The sequence below is a fragment of the Clinocottus analis genome, unplaced genomic scaffold, assembly GCF_023055335.1.
Source record: "Clinocottus analis isolate CAN_PGR_092001 unplaced genomic scaffold, fCliAna1.0.p SCAF_21, whole genome shotgun sequence".
In the NCBI taxonomy this organism is placed as follows: Eukaryota; Metazoa; Chordata; class Actinopteri; order Perciformes; family Cottidae; genus Clinocottus; species Clinocottus analis.
The window spans coordinates 6,546,671-6,566,457 of NW_027175943.1; the positions used below are offsets into that span (position 1 = coordinate 6,546,671).

Here is a 19,787-nt window from a genome sequence, read left to right on the forward strand (position 1 = left end):
TCCAGCAGTCAATGGGACCTCCATTAATGGTGATGAAATAAACGGCAATGGAAAACTCTCCCGTGAGGTTCAAGTGTCTGTGTTCCTAAAGCCGAAGTTCAATCACATCTTGATCCGCGGGAAGCTTACGTGTGTGTGTGTGTGTGTCTGTGAGAGTCTCATGGAAAAATAGCTCGCTGCCTGCGATACAAAAACAAAGCTATTTGCTGCACCTCAGAAACTCCACGTTGTCAGACGCACAAAGAGTCCCAGAGTTTAGTTCTAGTGAATGCATGGAGACGCTGCAAGCTTTTTGTACCGTCGACATGATGCAGTTAAAGTGAATGATGGCACAATTGCTGCACGTCTAATCTCTCTTAGATACTGCCCATGGTATGCACTCTGAGTAAATGGTTTGTATCGTGTGCAGTAAATCTTGATTTATCACGTAAAAAGCAAGATTTGGGCCATATGGTCTTCATAAGGGCTCTTTGACTCGTACAACAATGTATCTCGTCAGCGGTGTCTACACTGCGCTGCAAAACATTTACATCACCATACTGTTGTCCTGCCCCCCCTTTTTGACATGTTCTTTGTTTGTTTCAGGGCTATGAAGGCTCCTTGATAAAACTCACTTCCAAACAGGTGAGCTACTGAGGGGTTGTGTTTCCATGCAAAGAAACTACGTAATGAATGAAACCGCCAGTCCTTCCCTCAACATGCTGTTACTGTTCGCAATACTCAATTTCTTGGTCATCAACACCTTCAATCCTTTGTCTTTCCTTTGTCCTGTTTTTCTTCTTCTCTGTGTTTTCGTCTTGTGGACTATGACAGATTGCCACCCTTTGTCAGGTAGTACTTGGAATTGGGGGGAAAAAAGTTTATCGGGGGGGAAGGGAAAGGAAAAAGTGTTGTACCAACTTGCCTTTGGCAATCGGATAGTATGCTTGTACTTACAGACAGTGAACTCCGGTGGGATGTGCAGGGATGGGAAGAGAGACAGGAAAAGAATTTTGAGGTGTCAAAGCGAATGTTTTGACAAGAGCCGTCCTGACGGTTGAGTTTTGCCTCTAGGGGCGCAGGACTGAAAATGAGCTCTGCTGACAAGTGTCCACATCGAGAGTTAAGCAATTTAGCTTCATGTCAGTGTACTTATGACTACATTACGTTTCCTGACATGCCATGCTCATTAGAGGCGGTTTAGGGCGAATGTGCTGACTAAAATACCACTAAACTGAAAACAAAGGAAAGACATGTTTTACCCCAACAGGGAAATTTCCTCAGAACAAGTAAGACCCCATTGTATGGTTTGGAATTTGTTTTGCTTCATTGTGGCTTCATGCTGTAAAATTATTTCAAAAGGCAATACGCAACTATTGAAATCTTATTTAAATATACTAGGTGTTGAAAAATACTGCATGTTGACTAAATCTTATTTAGCGACTCAACTAAACTTTACTTCCCAAATTTCGTAATGTCGAAAAAAAGTGCTCTGTGCTGGTTTTGTTTTTTTTCCTGTTGAATGAATAAGTGAGACGCTCTGTGTGCACTTCCCTTGCACCTCCCCACCGGGCCTCATCCTTCCATGATGGCCATCTTCTCCACGACCGACGCCAACTTGCTTAAGTTCAGATATCACAAAGTGGTGTACAACATTCCTCCGGCTTGTCCTTGTTTTGAGTGAGTCCTCCCGACGAATGGCAATGACAACGGCGGCATAAATCAATCGTTGCTCCTCTCCCTTCCAGTCCGAGAACACACAGCCATCTCCATATATAGCAAGAGCCAGATCTCAGACCCTTTCTATTTATATTCCTCTTACGCTTCCTCCTCCTGACGTCTTCACTTAGGCCGTCGTTCTTTTTTTCCATCTTTCTTCTTCTCTTTTTTTTCCCTCCTCCTCTTTCTCTACTTGTTCAAAATTCCCACAACCCGGGACTGCTTTTCCAGATCACACGCAGCCGTGCGACCCCTTGGGAGCGACATGTTAAGAGATTTTTATTTTCTCCTCACCCCCACCTCCTCGCAGCATCCCCATCCACACGCGGATGCACCGCAAAAATGTGCATCTCTTTGTTCATATCTGCAACAGCGTTTTGAAATCTAACACCCGAACCTCCATCACTGTGGGGTTTTTTTGTTGTCTTCTTTTTTTTTTTGGTGCCTTTCCCTCCCTGCTCACTCACCTTTCCTGTTGCGGGCACGGGCTCGAAAGTGATGTCACCAGAAAACAAAACACGCACTGGTGAAATAGATGTATTGCTTGTTTTTCAACTGACAGGCCTGTTCGAGGAGGTCTTAAAAACTATTTCTACCGGTCGCTCTCTTTCGTTTTTATTCTCACCTTCAACCTTTAAACTCTCTTTCCCAAGCCCCCCCCATTCCCCACCTCTCCCATTAATCTTATTTTCTATCTCTTCTCCTTTTTCAGCTCCCCTCTCTGCCTCTCTCACACTCACTCACGCACTTTCTCGCTCTCACATTGCCCGTATTTGGGCATGTGGGAGCTGAATGATGAACTCTCCTTGTACAATGTTAGTGGCCAGCCTCCGTTTCTCCCCCCCACCCTCCCCTCCCGTTCCCCACTTTACCTCTCTTTCTCTGTCGCCTCGGTTTTATAAACAGGGCAAGAGGGAGAGGGGGAGTAAGAGGGGAGGGGGGGGGGGGTAGGATATGAAAATGAAATAATAGGAAAAAAAAGAAAAAGCATGTCCATGTCACTCAGACAGAAATGCCGACTCAGTTTTCCTGCCTTAAACCATGTTTCTTTCTTTTGTTCTGTCTTCTTGTCTCCCCAGCCGGTGGGGTTTGTCAGCTTTGACAGTCGATCAGAGGCGGAGGCTGCTAAGAATGCCTTGAACGTAAGTGTCATGCCCTCCTCGTACTCTTCTCAAGCACCAGCTAGCTCGGCGCTGGTATATCTTGTGATGACTTGAAATTGCATCTCTCTGCCTCTCTGCCTGCCTGTGCAAATGCATGCATCTGATATGAGGGAAATCCAGACATCCCTACCTTTTCTATCACATGCAAGAATACAGAAAAGGCCGTGAAGACAGCGATATCGTGGCTGCTCTACATACGTATGTCTGAGCGTTTCTGGTTGAGTAAATAAAGCCTTCTTTCTTAAAGCTTCGCCATGGATGCTGCAAGGTCAGGAGGACCATTAGCTCTTCCTCTACATATAAATAGCAGATATTGATCTAGGGTTTAATTTTAATCTCACTTATTTCAGAATGTAGCTCAGTCGAGAGCCTTGATGAGGCAGAATATGAAAGAGAGCCCATCCTCACAGGGTTTTATTCAGCTCTCCTGAAACAAAGCACAGATAGACAGTAATGAACACCAGCTCTCACCCTGCTTTTTTCCCACTTGTTTTTTTTAAGGCGTCTAGAAGTACACCACATCTTTTTCTGTAATGCTTCTTAAGTTTGTGTTCATCCCTTTGACACAAAAAAAGATCAGCTTGATCATCTTCCTAAAGTGGGACTGTGACAACGCGAGTGCAGTCTGTCAACTTTCATTGAGTTTTTTGGTGCGCTTCAAAGGCAGAGCAGAGAGTTGAAGAAAGTATAAAAATTATCATCTTATTATGAGCCAACAATAGTCAGACTGTTTCCATAGAATCGCTCAGTGGGGCTGAGAATTGAACAGCGCTCTTGTTTTTCGGGGAAAAGCTGCGTCCCAGGGGTCATATGGAGATAAGCCAGGTTTTTGCAAACATCTATCTGCATATTGAATTATGAGAAAGACGGAGGGAAAGGAAGGGGATTTGTTCCCCGTCAAAGCAGAGCAGATCTCTTTTTAAAAACAGTTCATTCTCCCAACAACATCTTTGCAACAACTACAATCGTCACCGAAACCAAGCACGCAGAAGTGCTAAGAAGCCATAAGACCCATTTTAAGGAGGAGATTCGCGATGTGCTCAGGCCTCATTATATTCATGTACCTTATTATACCTCTGTAGCCTCGACTGGCAGAAGCTGCGGGCGCACTGAGCCAAGGCAATCCTAGTTAATTCCCTCCCCTTCATGAGAAGAGTCATCCCTCGCTTGTTTCAGCTCAGCGTTGCCCGAGCCTGCAGGGACAAGCGGAGAAAAAACATCTCTCGCTCTTTCGCTGCAGAGAACTTTACTCTTTGCTACTTTACTCCTCCATTGATCGGATCGTCCGTGTTTTCTTTTACAGACAATCAAACAAGGTTAATTAGAGGGTGCTTAAAGTTGCTGGTGAAATTCTTCCGGGCCTTGTTGCTTTCACAGCGGGCCAACAAATAGCTGCTTTGTTTTCGGATGAAGAAGACTATTGTTGGTCACTTTTCATATTTTCCCCTGGGAAGAAATTGTTTAGACGAGTGCACATGTGGAGATCAAACTGTAAGAGAGAACGCAATCTTTACTTGGCTTGTCCTGAGCACTGGTATATCTGAAGGCTTTTAGCAGGGGCATCGCAAGAATTTGGCTGAATGTTTTGGCTCGCTTTAAGCGGTGTTGCTGGCAATGTGTCACGACGAATGGCGGATTTGATGTCATGATATTAAGTTACAGTTACAGAGTTCATTAGGGAGAGGAAAACAAGGGCCCGGCTTGCCTGACTGCGGTTTAAATGACATCGTACGCCAGCCAGCTTTGTGTCATCAGGTTCTGATTTTCAATTGCGGGTGTTACCCGTCATCACGCGCGTCCAACCAGGATAACTATAATCCACAGTGAGTCTTTCTTAACAGCAGGCTTCATAGACTAAGCAACTGAAAATGTCTCCTTGACACTGAGATTCAGGCGGTTCTTTCAGTAATAAAATGCTAAAAGATGAAAAGAAACAACGTGTCAATTCCAGATATCAGCCGGATCCCAATGGACGTCTCAACAACACACAACACGAATGAGATCGAAGTGGCAGACTTGCATTAGAACGGTCTCCTCGTGGTCTAACTCAGTCTGCTTCAGGCACAAAACTGTCATGTCTCGCAGTTTGTTTCTTGCTCTTTAGTTGTAACATCGCCAATTCAGTACACAATGAACAACAGACAGTGAACAACATAGTGAATTGTGTTGTTTAAGGCACAGTGTTACGAATTGCTCATTAAGTGTCGTCATTATGTGCTGAGTTTTAAAAATTCCTCCAGGAAAATGAGGGATATCTGAGAACAACTTGATGAATGTGTTGTTACTCCTTGCAGCATATGAAATCATTGAAACTTACAAAAAGCATCAAATATATCAGTTAGTGTCAAACTATACATTAAAAACAATGTACACATTATAAAACATATTGCAATTGTACAATGATTACACACGTTGAACGATGACTCGCATCTGCCAAGAATTTGATTTCATCTCACAAACAAACAAAATCTGATATTCACCTTTCAAATAATGTATAAAAATGGAACTGACAAAAAACAATATGTTATTTTTAAACAAAATCTAAAAAAATCCAATGCTGAGTAAGCCCTTTTGAAATTTACACTTTTTTGATCAACTCCTCCATCTATTCCATTTCAAGAGCTGGATAAAAGCTCGCTAAGAAACTACGTCTTCGCTAACTCCTCTTTCCGTTGCATCTCAGGGGGTCCGGTTTGATCCGGAGATCCCTCAGACCCTTCGGCTGGAGTTCGCCAAGGCCAACACCAAGATGGCCAAGAACAAGCTGGTGGGCACCCCCAACCCGCTTCCCTCCCAGCAGAGCCCCGGGCCACAGTTCATCAGCAGAGACCCATGTGAGTACTGCCAACATTTGTTGTCTTACTTTTCGGTCTGTGTCGCAGCTTCCTTTGTGTTCGTGGCGACTGGACAGCTGGTATCCATTATTTGTCATCAGTAGTTGGGCTTCAGCTGTGACTACACACGAAAAAATTAAGATTGACTGGGCTGCTTCACAGTAAAAAAAAAAGCTGATTTTATCTTGTGTTGCAGCGTGTTATCCCTCATTGAGACATTGACGTTATGTGGAAACAGCTTAATAGCATTTATTTTGGTAACCTGTAGCCAACATTGGATTGAAATCCGACTCTGTGCCATAGAGGGTTAACTTGATGAGCGCTCTTCCCACTAAACAACAAATCCCCCCCGCTAGATTAATGCCTCATAAACAGTTCGTGTTCACTATTAGCCATGGCTCTAGTTATTTGGAATCAAAGCCCTTGAGTATCATGCGTGTATTGAATATGCTAATGCGTCTCTGCAGTCTTTTTTAAACTCTCAATTTAGTTCAATATTTTTCCAAGGGTTGAAGGATTCTGCAGGAATCAGCCACCGATAGTTGAACATAGGCCAGCCGTGGTTGTGCATTCCTCCTCCGTGACCAGACCGCTCTTATCTTGCATCTGTTTTCGCCAGAGAAAGGGCGTGTACTTTGGGCCTCAGTGGATGGAAAATGGAAGGAAACGATTCATGAAACCATGACGTAATCACCAGGAGAGAGATTGCTGTCATTTCCTGATAAGAGATGTTTAAATCAGCCTGTTTTCTGATCATGCTGTGATTAAGACTGAGCGGCAGAAACAGAGAGCACCGGGAAACCGCTCCTTAAGTACGGCTATCTGGCGGTTCTTCAATCAGCTGCTGCTTCTTCTGATTCTGCATCGTACATGTCCACTTACTCTGCACCGCGCTGCACTGGCACCTTTATCTCTTCACTCACGCACGATTCTCTTTTTTTCCACAGTCGCTTTACACGCTACTCAAGTATTTCCTCATATGTGGGATGGTTTCCTCTCATTTTGTCCTGAATTGAGTCAGTTTTAGAGTTAAGGGGAGAGTAATTGACTGTTTGGTAATCCCGGCCCTCTTAGTGAGGGTTGCCACGCCTGTTAAGCTTTTCCATTCTCACACGGGACATATGCAGTTTTAGAATAATAATAGAGACAGATTTACCACTCGAAATATTATTTTTTTTTTTAGATAATGTTCTTCTGATTTCAAGCAGAAGCACAACAATTGTCAGAGCTGCAGCTAAATAAATAATCAAGCCAATGTGCGTCATCTCTGGCTGATTTAATAATGTTTCCAGCTGACTCGGTTTAACACAAGAATTGGGGTAAAAAGGGATCTTATATGTGCTCTACATGCTCCATACCAGGTTTAGGCAAGACATTGTGCTAACTAGACCACAGATCATCCGTTCATGCACCATGAGAAGACAATGCTAAATTACTAAAAGGCGTCTTGTTTTGCAGTGTAGAAATAGATAATCCGAGTATTTTTTCAGGATGCTCCCAAAACAATGTATTTTTCACTTACAGTTATAAGAGAAAAGGTAAATGTGGGTTGTTGTCTCGGGTAGCTGGGATGCAATTTTCCCCAAATCTAATGAAAAAGCAGTACAGAGCTGCCCAAAATGGCCCAAATCTAATAGCCCGGTCGCTACTGTGGGTCGTAATCTCGTGGATGAACATGCTAGCGATTGTATTTCAGGCTTGATCAGATAAACACATATTTGAATCCATTCCACACACTTTTGCTGTTTCGTTTTCAGAAAGAAAACACACCAGCCTCCAAATAATCTGCCAAGTAGTATGGCTCTCACTGCAGCCCGATGCACACCGCTTTGGCATGTTGAGAAACCCCAGGCGTGACAGGTCTGCCATGACGAGTTACGGCTGCTGAACAATGATTGGACATCGCTGTTTGAGGGTTTAGCGAACGGTCAGTTGGGTTAAGGAAATGAAACGAGAGGAAGCTGCTTCAGATAAGTCATACTCCCCTGTAGTCCACCTCCACGAACACCGCCTCCACCTCCACCTCCACCTCCACCCTGTCTCTCTTGCCACCCACCCATCCACTGGCCACTCTCCTCACTCCACTCCTCCTTTTCTTCTTTCCACAGATGAGCTCACAGTGCCTGGTCTATATCCCAGCAGCCCAGATGTGTGGGCGTCATACCCGCTGTACCCGGCGGAGCTGTCGCCGGCCCTCCCACCCGCTTTCACCTACCCCTCCTCGCTCCACGCTCAGGTAACCTGCAAACCCGCCCGCTCCTCCTCCGCCATCACCACCATCACCACCATCACCACCGCGACCGCCGCCCCTCGCCTCCTTCATCCCACAGATGTGCTCAAGAGCTCACGCCACTCAGTCTCAGTATCTCACCCACTTATTCATCTACTGACTAGTTCTCCTGCTCTTCTTCTGCTGGTTTATGGTTTTGAAGTCAAAGGGGGGGGGGGAGTTTGGATTTGGAAGACTTTTCCCAGTTTTCTAAAATGCTTCAACAATCCCATTATATCTTAAATGCTGCCGTTTCTGAAACACTGATACTCGTCTTCATCTGCTGTGAATTTGCTCCCTCAAAGCAGGAAGTGGAGCGGCAATTTGATATATCTCATTTGTTTATTGACAGTGAAAATAATTGACTTCATAAATATTTGATTTACAGGGTGGAGTCCATTTTTGCTGACACGTGATGCTGTTTTTTACCTTCTCTAGAGATGAACTGCTATCTGATCCAATTAACTTCCAGGAATCGAACGAAACTTAACTAATCTCACTTTCACCAGTACAGGCATCCGTGGGCTGGACTGGCTTTAAGTGCTCTAAGTAGGACGAATAGTAATGTAGCTAATGGTAATAACCATCTGTGTAGCAAGTTGAACTAATGCAACCAGTCACCAGCTTTCTGACTCTCACTCATATCATTACTGGCACCGTCAGTAGAACTAAAAGCTTCAGCGGTCTGAAAGGTTTGCGTCATCATTCGACCATCACCTACTTAATTAATCAAATCCCCCTTTTTCAACCAACCGTGATCCAGTTTATGGAGACTTCTAATCTGCACTGCTCCACTGTGGGTTCACACAAGAGTTCCTTATTGATCTCGTGAAATTCCTCTCATGCAGCGTGTTTGGTGACGGCTGTATCAGACGTACTGTTTCCGAATTTTTTCTTTGCTGACTGGTTTTTGAAGCTTGCAATGATTTCTCAGTACTCATTTGCTCCAGTATCTGGGTTTGTTAACATATTTCATCTCTGCTCGAGGGTCTATAGAAGTCATATATAATGCATATACTAAGGTTATTTCAGTATAAAGGCCTCTAGCAGAGACACTAAAGCCCGGATGATGTCAGAATTGTAAATGAGTGCGAGGTGAATCTGCCCAGCTGGCATTTTTCTTCATGTGTTGGATATGTGAGCGCACACTGACACACACGAGGAGATTCTGTTTTTTTATTTCAAGAGGGGGTTGAGAGTAATGTGTGCATCTCACAACCTTGTCTGACCTTAAGGAGATGGAGATGTGAGACATAAATAAATGTATATCTAATTTGAGCTTTCTAGCTCCCTGGTTAATCAGCTGCTGTCATCTTTATTGCAGGAGTACAGTAATGCTATTGGATCGCTCGTACATGTTAGCAACTGGGCCGTTAGCAAAACATTAGCTCTTCGGACAACAAGAAGTCTTTCATGAAACATGCAAATGTAAAAAATCTACTGAATGAGAAAGAATAATTAAAAAGCTTCATGAGTTAAAGGAATATGTTTTGGCAGAGTTGAAACGCAGCCACAGCCAGAAGCTTAGCTTAGCATAAGGACGGGAAACTGGGGGAAACCAGCAGAGACTCCAGGATGTCACTGCGACCAGGCCTTGAAATTGTCCGCTACATAACCACCCTGTAAAACCGCTAAATATAATGTCTTAGCAGGTGCTTGGAGATGGATTTTGTTAGCTTTGGACTGAGCTCTAACCCTTCGCTCCGGTCTTTATGCTAATCCAAGCTAACCAGCCGCTGACAGAAGCCTTATATTGACGGCTCAGATATGGGGGTGCACGCCATTGAAGTTCTTCTAATATGCTGCGTTCACACCAAAAGCGTTGCAAATGCAACTTCAGCTAATAAATATCTCTCAAATTCTGAAATTTTCACTTTAAAGGTTACAGGAATAAAACATGAACTTGTATGATAAAAAAAAGTATTTTAAATTGAATATTGCATTAAAGTTTGTAAAACTAGAAATTGTATAGACTCATATATTTGTATGTATGTGTGTGTGTGTATCAATGTATGTGTGTTTAGATTCGCTGGCTCCCACCTGCAGATGGAACTCCTCAGGGATGGAAGTCCAGGCAGTTCTGCTGAAGTATGTGTGAGTAACACACACACACACACACACACACACACACACACACACACACACACACACACACACACACACACACACACACACACACACACCCCTACAGCCTTACAATGACCAAGAAGTGCACATTGCGCTGTGAAAAACCTTCAGTAAATGTTATGACATTTTGTTTAGACAAGCAATATATTCCTAAACATATTTCGGGGAATATCACAGGGTGTTACTTCGCCCACGTGGTCTGCGCCTCAAGTGAGCACCCTCGACTCGCCCTCAAACCTCCCATGCTCGGAAGCTCACTGCCAAACTAACCAAGTAATTAGTCACATATCTGAAAGTTGATTTCAATACACACTCACACAAAAATTGCCTTTGAGAAGTAAATGTGGGAGTTTAAAGCACAGTGGGCCAATGAAACCACAGCCAGTCCTCGCACATCATCATAAGACATAAAAGAAGCCATTTTAAGGGGAACTCCGTGATTTTCCCCACTCAGGTCACAGGACACAGAGGGTCGACTTTTCCCATTGATGTGACGCTTGATCTCAGGCATCAAAGGCAGCGAGTCAAACAGAATACACAACAAGCTCCGATGCCAACGTTGTAATAAAACAGACTAGAAGCTAAAATGCTAATAGGAGCTGCTTTGATAGGTATTATTATAACCAGTGGTCAAAGTCGCTCAGTACATCTACTCAAACACTGGGCTTCAGTACAGTTTTGAGATATCACCACATTTATTTCACAGCTCGTGTCCGTCGTTACATTTGATGTGGAGTTTTTCGCCGCAAACAGACACTCGCTATTTCTAGATTATGATCTGATTATCTGTGGGCTCGTCCCTACAAGTGAGCCCTTTTACATCATACGTCATTTCATCCGTCATTAATGTCAAAATATTAATTAGTGCTGCTTCAAATAGAGGATCAGAATAGGATCATTTTTTATGATTTCAGTACAATATCCCCTTTTTACACTGAATTGTTTTTGTGGAGAATCAAAGGGAACTTATTAGTTTCACAGATCGCCTGATATTCATTTCACTTGTATGTGAGGGAAAGTTTATTATCATGCACACGTGAAAAAAAAACACTGAATATTGCCCCATAATAATGTTAGTACTGAACAGCACATATTAGGGAATGTTTGTCATTCTGTCAAACCCTGGCAGGATGAAATACATTTTTTAATTCATACAACTGTTTTGGTCATTTTCATATTATGACAAAGTGCACAGTGGAGAATTATAAAGACAGAAAGAGACGGAGGACGCTCCAAGAGGTCGTAAATGCGGAACATGCGCCACGATCTGCTGAGGTACCTGCTTATTGCTGGAAGGGCCATTCTTATGAATCTTTATTAAAAAATTATTACCGTGGGGCTGTGTTTAAAATATATTGCAGATGAATTCATTTCAGTGGAGCCTCAGACAGGAAATAAAGCAGTTAGATTCTAATAAGTGCTTCGATAAGTACATGAGGCAACTGTAGCCATGCGTGAGCTCCACAGCACATGAGCCTCGCAAAACTGAACGCTGTTGTGCTTGTGGAACAATAAACCCACAAAGCACAACAAATCCCCTGCTAGTCTGTGTATCTCTGTTGGCTGACTGTGTCTGTGTGTATGTCTGCGTGTGTGTGTGTGTGTGTGTTTTTGCACTTGGCGCCAGTCACACTGTCACCAGTAACCTCCCTCCAACTCCCGAGACAGGAAGAAACATGTTCTCCCGACCCCTTGGGGAGTGAGTGGGGAGTGGGTGGCGAGTGTGGAGGCTCACATTCATCAAGCTGTTGATTGGTGTTGGTCCTGCGGTCCCCTTGTAACCCTGCATATTTGCTGACTTATCTATTTTCCAAACACTAAACAAACTATATTCGAGAGAGAAAAAAGCTGTTTGAGTAATTTGATGTTTTGGGGATTTCGTCTCTGTCAGAGGGGGGTAAAGAAGGAAGGGAGTGGAGGAGGGAGGGGTCTTGAGGAAATAATTACTCCTCTATCAAACCAGGAGGAAGTCATTTGGCCGGTCACGCTGCCCCAGTGGATATTAGCCCCTCAATGAAACAACAACATCCCCACATCCGGCTCTCAGTGGAGTGAAGCTGAGACATCCAGCCAGAATATTGTGATAATTACAGGCCGCTGCAGCAGGTACACACATAAGCAACACACTCAAATGATGTAGTGTGCAGCGTACACGTCCAGGCAAACACACAACAACATGCGAACAATCAAAGAGGTTCAAGTCAGAAAAGAAATCCAGAGTTACTGCAGAAAACCACAGACTCACTAGGAGTTGTTTTCTTTGGATCACCTTTGTCGAGTAAGAAATTTACCCTCGTCATTGTATTCATCTCTATTGTATTGTGGCGGAGGAATCTCCGGTAGAAAGATGTCCAAAAATCTGAACAAGTTCATCCAAAACTACACAACGCAGACTTCTTGGCATTCGCTAACCATAATATATCCATTAGCAAGGTCATTTAACGTGAATTACTTTGCATGGGAGCATGACTTAAACATCTGATATAATGGGGGAATCACTATGTGACATTATATCTCCTAAGTAAATATATACACAGTAAATAATGGATCATGGTTCACTGTATGGTAAGAAGAAATGCTGGTCATTTCCTCCAGTCAACTGTCGGTGTTGAGTTAGCCTTGTTGCTCCGTTTGTCCCTGACATTTTGCAGCTTGGCAAACAAACAGCTTGTGTTTTTCTTGGCCCTTCTTGTCGGCTCAATGGCTATCGTCAAGTTAGAAACACAGTGACTCGATGTCTTGATGTGGGCCGTGCCGAGGGTGTTACTTATTTGTGCAATGCGAGCCGCTAATCGCGGCGCTTGTGAAACACTTTGAAACAATTTCAGCTGCAAGACGACGAGAACACACTCGAACTGAGGTGACAGAGAGAAGCTGTCTGCGGCGCGCGGCTATTGTACAATATGTCCGCCATGAAAAAGAGGCAGCGCTTGTGAATTGTTCCTCGTGCTGAAAGGCGTCGGGTGACAGCAAACCTTCACAACGTGGAATCACAGACGCTTCCAGCTCCGCGGTCCTGAGAGGCTTGTGGTCGGTCAGTGGTTGTCTTGGCATCTGACAAACAGGGACCGCTCACGGTCCGAGTATGTGGCCCGCCTTCGGAAGTCTAACCGAGGGAGACATGAATGTGTGTGTGTGAACAGCTGAAAGTGAGGAAGTGTTCAGGGGTCTTTTAGTCATCGCTGGTAATGAGTTGTCCTAATCACCTGGCATCCTGCCTGTCAAAGGATTTGCCATTTTGAAAAGTGTATTCACAGCAGTTCCACTTCATGCAGTGCGGAGCCGGTAGCTACACACTGTTGACTCTTTACAAATACATTACATTGTACGTTTTTGTTATTGTAATAACCCAGGAGGCTTAGGCTGGTCATTCATCTGAATGTTTGTGAAGCAGAATTATATTTGACATTCATGCTCTGGCACAGAGCTGGATCCAAACACAACCTAATAGTGGACATTAATGCCTAGTGAACTGCAGGCAAAGGTAATCCGGATTTTCCATCTGACAAGACATGGTGGGGGAGTGCAGTGTGTACGTGTATCATGCACGCTTGTGTGTGTGTGTGTGTGTTTCTGGCTGCCTGCCCTGAGGAGCTTTTTGGCCAATAGCTCGACAAAACCAATGGTTCCTGTACCAAGTTGGACGAACTCCCACTGGAGACTTGAGGGCCAGCTGGGGCCCCTTCTAATAAAGAACTGCGACTTTATTCCTTCACCCCCTACTGACACATAACACACACACCCCCACGCACACACCTCCACACAGGGTATAGCAACACTGTGGCCTTGTCCCCGCGCTGGGTCTCAGGAGCGAGATGCATGTCAGCAGCTGCATTCGTCAGCAGCAGCTCCAGCGGCTATCGCCGGTATGTGAGAAACACAGCCAGGGCCTAAAGGCTTTCCTTTGGATTAAAGGGGCTTCAGATGTGGCTCTTTTTCATGGCCGCGCTGCACAGGTAGAGATCTTAAAGGGCCGTGTTAGTATGAAGTTTTCACTCATTAATTACAAATAGAGTGTTTTTTTTTTTACATTTTCACTGCCCATTCTTGAATTTTTGGGATGTATTCTTCATTCACTTTGAGGCAGTTGTTGGTTTTACTTTGTTAAGAAGACTCTTGAAACACACTTATGTTGTGTAATCCATCACCATGTACGACTGATAAAACATACGTGTCTGTATAATGTCAATAGTATACAAAAAGGGACAATATTTTACATTTAAATTATAGTTAACTAGTTCACGTGTTAGTTAATGGAATAGCAGCATCTGTAGCAGATTTATTTCGAAATAGAAAATATAAAAGTATTTTTTACAACTTAATAAATATATACTTTCTCATTAATTGCTCATATTTTATGTATTCATAAAACATTTTCAAATGATTCATGAACCGTTATTTATTCCTTTCCTTTCCATTTAAAGCCTTTATAGAGAAAAGGTATATTGCTTATTAAAGAATTGTGAGTATAAAATGAAAAATCTGTGCTCTTTGATATAGAAACTGTTCATGGAGACATTTTATTATTGACCTCAATTATATGTTTGCCATTTTCCTTCCTTATCAGTCGATCTACATATCAATCCAATATAAATGTGATGTGGGGTGACAATGACGCAAACGCTTAAATTAGTCTCCAATTTTGACAATAATAAAAACAGATTTTATATGTTCTGTGGTGGATTACACAATTTAGGCGTGTAAGAATCAGCTCTCATATCCTACAGACATGAATGGCTACCATTGATGCCAGAATGGGAGCAAAAGTATATTCAGCTTTCTAAGCAGCAGCGTTGTTGGGGGAATAGTTAATTGTCCTGTAAATGATTCGTAGTCCATAAGTTGAACTAGTTTGTGGTCCTTTAACACGGACTACAGACAGTGTAGCTGCGAGGCAAAGCACTCTCAAACGTTGGATATACATTCTCTTCATCTGCAGCATGAGATCAATGATCACTGATAACACGCACAGGAACACTGAAGAAAAGGAAACAGTGTTCACATTCCTGAGAAACCGAGTCACCTCCCACATTGTCAAACACTACTTGTTTACCTATCCCACATTATGCGCCCGGGCCGAGTTATTGGATGTAACACATTAAGCTTGTGAATCACTAAACCGCTCCCTAATCCACACAGACATGTTCAATGATCAACCCAATCTTTAACCTTGGTGTCTCAGCCAGAACAAATAGGGTGATCTGGAAGTATGCGTCGCATCAGCTTAGCCGAGCGGCTGTATAACGCATCGATTCCCTCATCCTCGATTGCACGCGCAACAGGGCATTAGCTAGGCCAGCCGTGCCCCCTTTCCAAAACGCACTCTTCTCCGATCGGGGAACCGTTCCCAACCCGTCTCCCTCCGTTGCCTGCAACTGCCTGTCTCTCTGTTTCTGTCTCTTACGGTCATGTTTGGTTTACTAATTGTTTATTGTTCCAAAGAGACCCCCTCTCCGCGAAACTGAAGTTACCACGGCCTCCAAGACATGTCTATTTTTGGTGATACATCTGGGGGTGGGCGCGGGGGTCACAGGGTCGACCTTTCTCTTCGGTCTGCTGCTGTTGCGGAGAGTGGAGTTGTGGTGGAGAGGCACCATGGGAGATATGGTTGTTAGGCAGCCAGCAGTTCAACATAAGCATTTAAGACGATTGTCAGCTAACATCCTGTTTGTCACAGTTGGACTTTGAGCTTGAAAGAATTTGCAGGCTGGCTTTTTTTAAAGGGGTAGTCCGCTGGTTAGAGTGTGCGCTACACATCCTGAGAAAATAGTTTTATAATGTCTTCTGTGGCCTCGGAGGAGCTTTGTTGAGTCTGAGAAAATGACTTTAGAGACTTCACTTGAGTAATCTTGGTGGGGGTATAAAGACTATATCTTAACAGATAGCCTGCATTACAAAACTCTGTGTGTGTGTGTGTGTGTGTGTGTGTGTGTGTGTGTGTGTGTGTGTGTGTGTGTGTGTGTTTGTGTGTGTGTGCGTGTGCGTGTGTGTGTGCAGAGTTTAAAAGGTGTGGCCGTTTCCAAACTGAGAGCATCTAATGAAAGCTCAAGTTGCATTGTGGGGAGTGTAGTATCAATGTTTTTGGAGCTCACGTTAGGGACTAAATATCATAATACTGGTTCATTGGTCATTCTTTTTTCTTTTCTTTTTTAAATCCCACAATAAGGAAGAGCAAATTGGGGGAGTTTCCCTTTAAAGCTGTACACAGCTGTACTTTGCAATAACAGAAGAAGAAGCTTTGCATCATAAGGGTTGTGTCTCATTTGAGTGCAGCTCTTGTTTGAATGATTTAGTGTTATTACCCGGTCTTTTGAAAGTATTTATCCCTTAAAAGTCATGACTATTTCGTGTTCAAATGCAGAAACAGAAACCTCACACAGTCCATGTTGAATCAATGCCGAGAACACTGCGCTGGAAGCGAGGATGCTGTTGCAGCTTGTTCGCTTCGGTTAAACTCTGCCTCCCTTCTGTGTCCTCAGGTTCCTGATGTGTGATGGTGGCCGTGGCCGGCTGTGACGGGCGTTGCTGATTGCCTCTCGTATCCAATTAGAAACCAGGAGGACTGACCCGACTCCAGCTCACGGAGCAGCGTCCCGTCGGTGAGTTCACGGCTCGGACTTCGTGACCATTGATCCCAACAAAAGAGGACAAAAGGTGTAAATCTCACCTCGCCTCTCACTTCTGGCACCGTGTCGGAGATGAAATTGTAGATTTGTAGAAGAGGCTGTGAAAGCCCGGGTTTATTATTTTATCTTTTTTTGGTGGCGGGGAGGGGGGATTGTATGGCACTGCCAAAGACACACACCGCAGCGCCAAGCCATATTGACGGCGTGTCGACTTTCATCTGCGTATGTTTCAGGTTTTGCTCAACAGAAAATGTTTTTGAAAACCAAAACCCAGAATCACAGTATTAGAAATGTGTGCGTGCGGTCTCGGCTTCCAGGATTGGCGAGCGTGAGAAAAATTGACGGGCGGGGCCGAGGGGGAACCAGAAAGGCGTTTTGTGTGCGCGACACTGTTTGCGTGCGTCTACCCTATGGCGTGCGTGATACTCACGGGTGGATGTGTCCGTTTCATTCGCGTGCGGGGGTTCGTGTGCAGTGACCATGACGCCCTCACCCCGATCCTTGTCTCTCTCTGTGTCTCTCTCTCAGGCAGCAGCAGCCTCATGGGCCTCAGGACATTCTAGACCCCGCCTCCATCACACATCAAGCCCCCCCCCCCTCCTCTCCCTCAAGTCCTTTTTTATACTGTTACATACTCGAGATTTACCGGCAGCGCTTTGGCTACACCTCCTCTGACACCTCCATGGAAGGTACTGGACGCTTTGTGAAGCCGTCGACTGCAGCGGCTGACGAACGCGAGCTTCTTGCTGTGCTTTCTGTGTGACGCAAGTGCGAAGACGTCCCACCAACGGAGCGCGAAAAAGCATCGTACGCGGTCACTGCGCGAGGCCAGGCCTGTAGACGTGTGTCCTAAGCGCTGCCGGGTGATGTTATTATACGACTATAATTATTACTATTCTGTATATCATTCATATTAATGTTATTATGATTATTAAATACATGTTGAAGCATGACTTTGCAAAAAAAAAGTGAGAAAAAAAAACAATGCTGTACATTTCTAGATATTTTAAAGAAATACAAAAAGGTATTTTTGTAATCAAGACTGTTTGAAATGGTTCTGTTTGATTGGTTCATGTTGTGAGAAAGTGTGTGAGGAACTTCCACACTCTTCTTTTTTGTCCTCTTTTTATTTTTTTCATCGTTCTTCCTGTTTAGTGCCATTATAAAATGGTAAGTCGGCCTGCTATACCGAAGCAGTCCGCTGGGTTTTGCGCTTGTCTTTTCTACATACTGTGTGGTTTTAGGGCTGCTCGTGTGTGTCTCCTGTGTGGTGTCGTTACCTGGTGAAGCAGACATATTTGTCCTTTGTCTGCTGTGCTTTGGTTCAACTTAGCAGTCGGTGTTAACTCTGAGTGAGAAGCACACCTCATGCCACTCGTCATTTTGCAGTTAGAGCTAATCAGATGTGTTGAAAGAGGCATTGACAGAAATAAGCCATCGCTGGTGAAGGTAGTTACCCCAGAGACTGCAAAAAACAGGCAAATTGAGCCCTGCTATAATAAGGAATTTGCTCCTTCATTGTGTAGCAGGAGGACAGCAGCACAGTATCGAGAAACAAAAGACCAAAGGCATTTTATTTTACACTGGAGAGCTATCTAGGCTAGTGGAATTATTCCGTTTTTGACTGCTTTGTAGTCCTCAGTCTGATTTCTTATGAAGTATGACTTTATTTTTTGCTGCATGTCTCTTTTGGTGTCACTCCAAAGAGCCACTCTGCATCTGAAAGGATATTCACTTTAAGCAATTTGTCTCTTTTGTCTATTTTTAGGGAGCCAACGTGATTCAACTTGCTTTTGTAGATTTACATAGTGATGATTGGAGTGTAAAAAAAAAAAAAAACTTTTTGTAATCGTGTGTATTCTGGGCCTGCAATAACGTCTCGGCTGTTTGACATATCATCGAGTGATCCTATTCCTGTGACATTTTGACGCCAAAATCCTCATTCATGTCGCATTCTTACGAAAACAAACAGCGATTCTTGTACTTTTCTGATAAGGCCAAGTCACATTGCAGTGATGTGACGATCAAAAACTGAAAAACTGCAAGAAAAACAATCTTCCCTCTAATGTTTAGCCCAGGTGTGTACAATCATATTGGAGTTGAATCATATAGTCAGTGTTTGTAATAAATATTAATAATATGCACATCATGTCAACTGATTTTCTGGAGCAGTTTATGCTTTTACAGACATTTTTTAAGCCAAGTGTGGCACCAAATTTATTAGAACAAGTATTTATAAGATGTGTGTGTGCGTGTGTGCGTGTGTGTTTTTATGGGTATTATGTTTTTAAAGTTAGAAGATGCCCATCATATAATTCATTGTAAGTATTATTGTAAGTTTAATTGTATATTCATTTGGTAATTTTCTAGAGCTTCTCTTTGTGTTTGTATCTGATATATGAATACTGTTAAACATAATTCACTGTGAAATCCAGAGAAAACCTTTGAACGAATGGATCTTTTTGTGTTTTGCCAGCAGTACGGTACAGAAGTTCCTGGAAATGAATATGATGATCCCTCCCTCTGTCGATGGTTTCAGTATACCATGTGTACCTGTGTGTACTGTGCATGTTCACGGCATGTGTGTGTGTGTGTGTTCCTCTTTTCTTTTTCTTAATGCATACAGTACTGTTGATATTTATGTACTTTAGCCGCTGTAAGGAGAAACTGTACTTCAGTGAATTGCAGAGGTTTGTTTGTTTGAAACCAAAAAAAAAAGGTGATCAAAATGAGTTTTTATGAAAATGTTAAATGAAGACATTTCAGGCCGTCTGCCATTAAAGATTGACGTCATCCCCGCAGTCATGATTACATTATTTCATCTTTACGAATGGGATTGTGATAGTAGATATTTTTGTGTGTGGAGACCCAAAACTGAAAAACAACTCTTAATAAAAAATATATAAAATGAGCAAAAAAGATATATGATTACGTCATAAAATCTGTTATAAAATACATAAATACTCAGGGTAAATGTGTATTATTCTTTAACCTTCAATGTGTCATCACTGGCCCAGTTGAATAGATTGTAAACTCAATAGGAGGAGTTTAAATATTTGATTTATGTTGT

The 19,787-nt window shown here is 43.3% G+C and overlaps 1 protein-coding gene across 3 annotated transcripts in view; it reads left to right on the forward strand.

Annotated features, from left to right (window-relative positions):
• Positions 1 to 19,787, forward strand: part of LOC137792484 (RNA-binding protein with multiple splicing-like) — a 41,657-nt gene that overhangs the window by 12,940 nt on the left and 8,930 nt on the right. Inside the window, exons 3-9 of one of the 3 annotated variants that reach the window (XR_011078105.1) lie at positions 586 to 624; positions 2,778 to 2,840; positions 5,545 to 5,695; positions 7,804 to 7,931; positions 9,989 to 10,058; positions 16,571 to 16,690; positions 17,246 to 19,510. Coding sequence is in view for 1 of the 3 variants with exons in the window: in XM_068588199.1 (XP_068444300.1) it covers positions 586 to 624; positions 2,778 to 2,840; positions 5,545 to 5,695; positions 7,804 to 7,931; positions 9,989 to 10,051 (444 nt within the window). In the remaining 2 variants the exon portion in view is untranslated. Of the gene's footprint in view, positions 1 to 585; positions 625 to 2,777; positions 2,841 to 5,544; positions 5,696 to 7,803; positions 7,932 to 9,988; positions 10,059 to 16,570; positions 16,691 to 17,245; positions 19,511 to 19,787 lie in introns of those variants that run through there. The other 2 variants (XR_011078106.1, XM_068588199.1) reach the window with 2 other exon arrangements.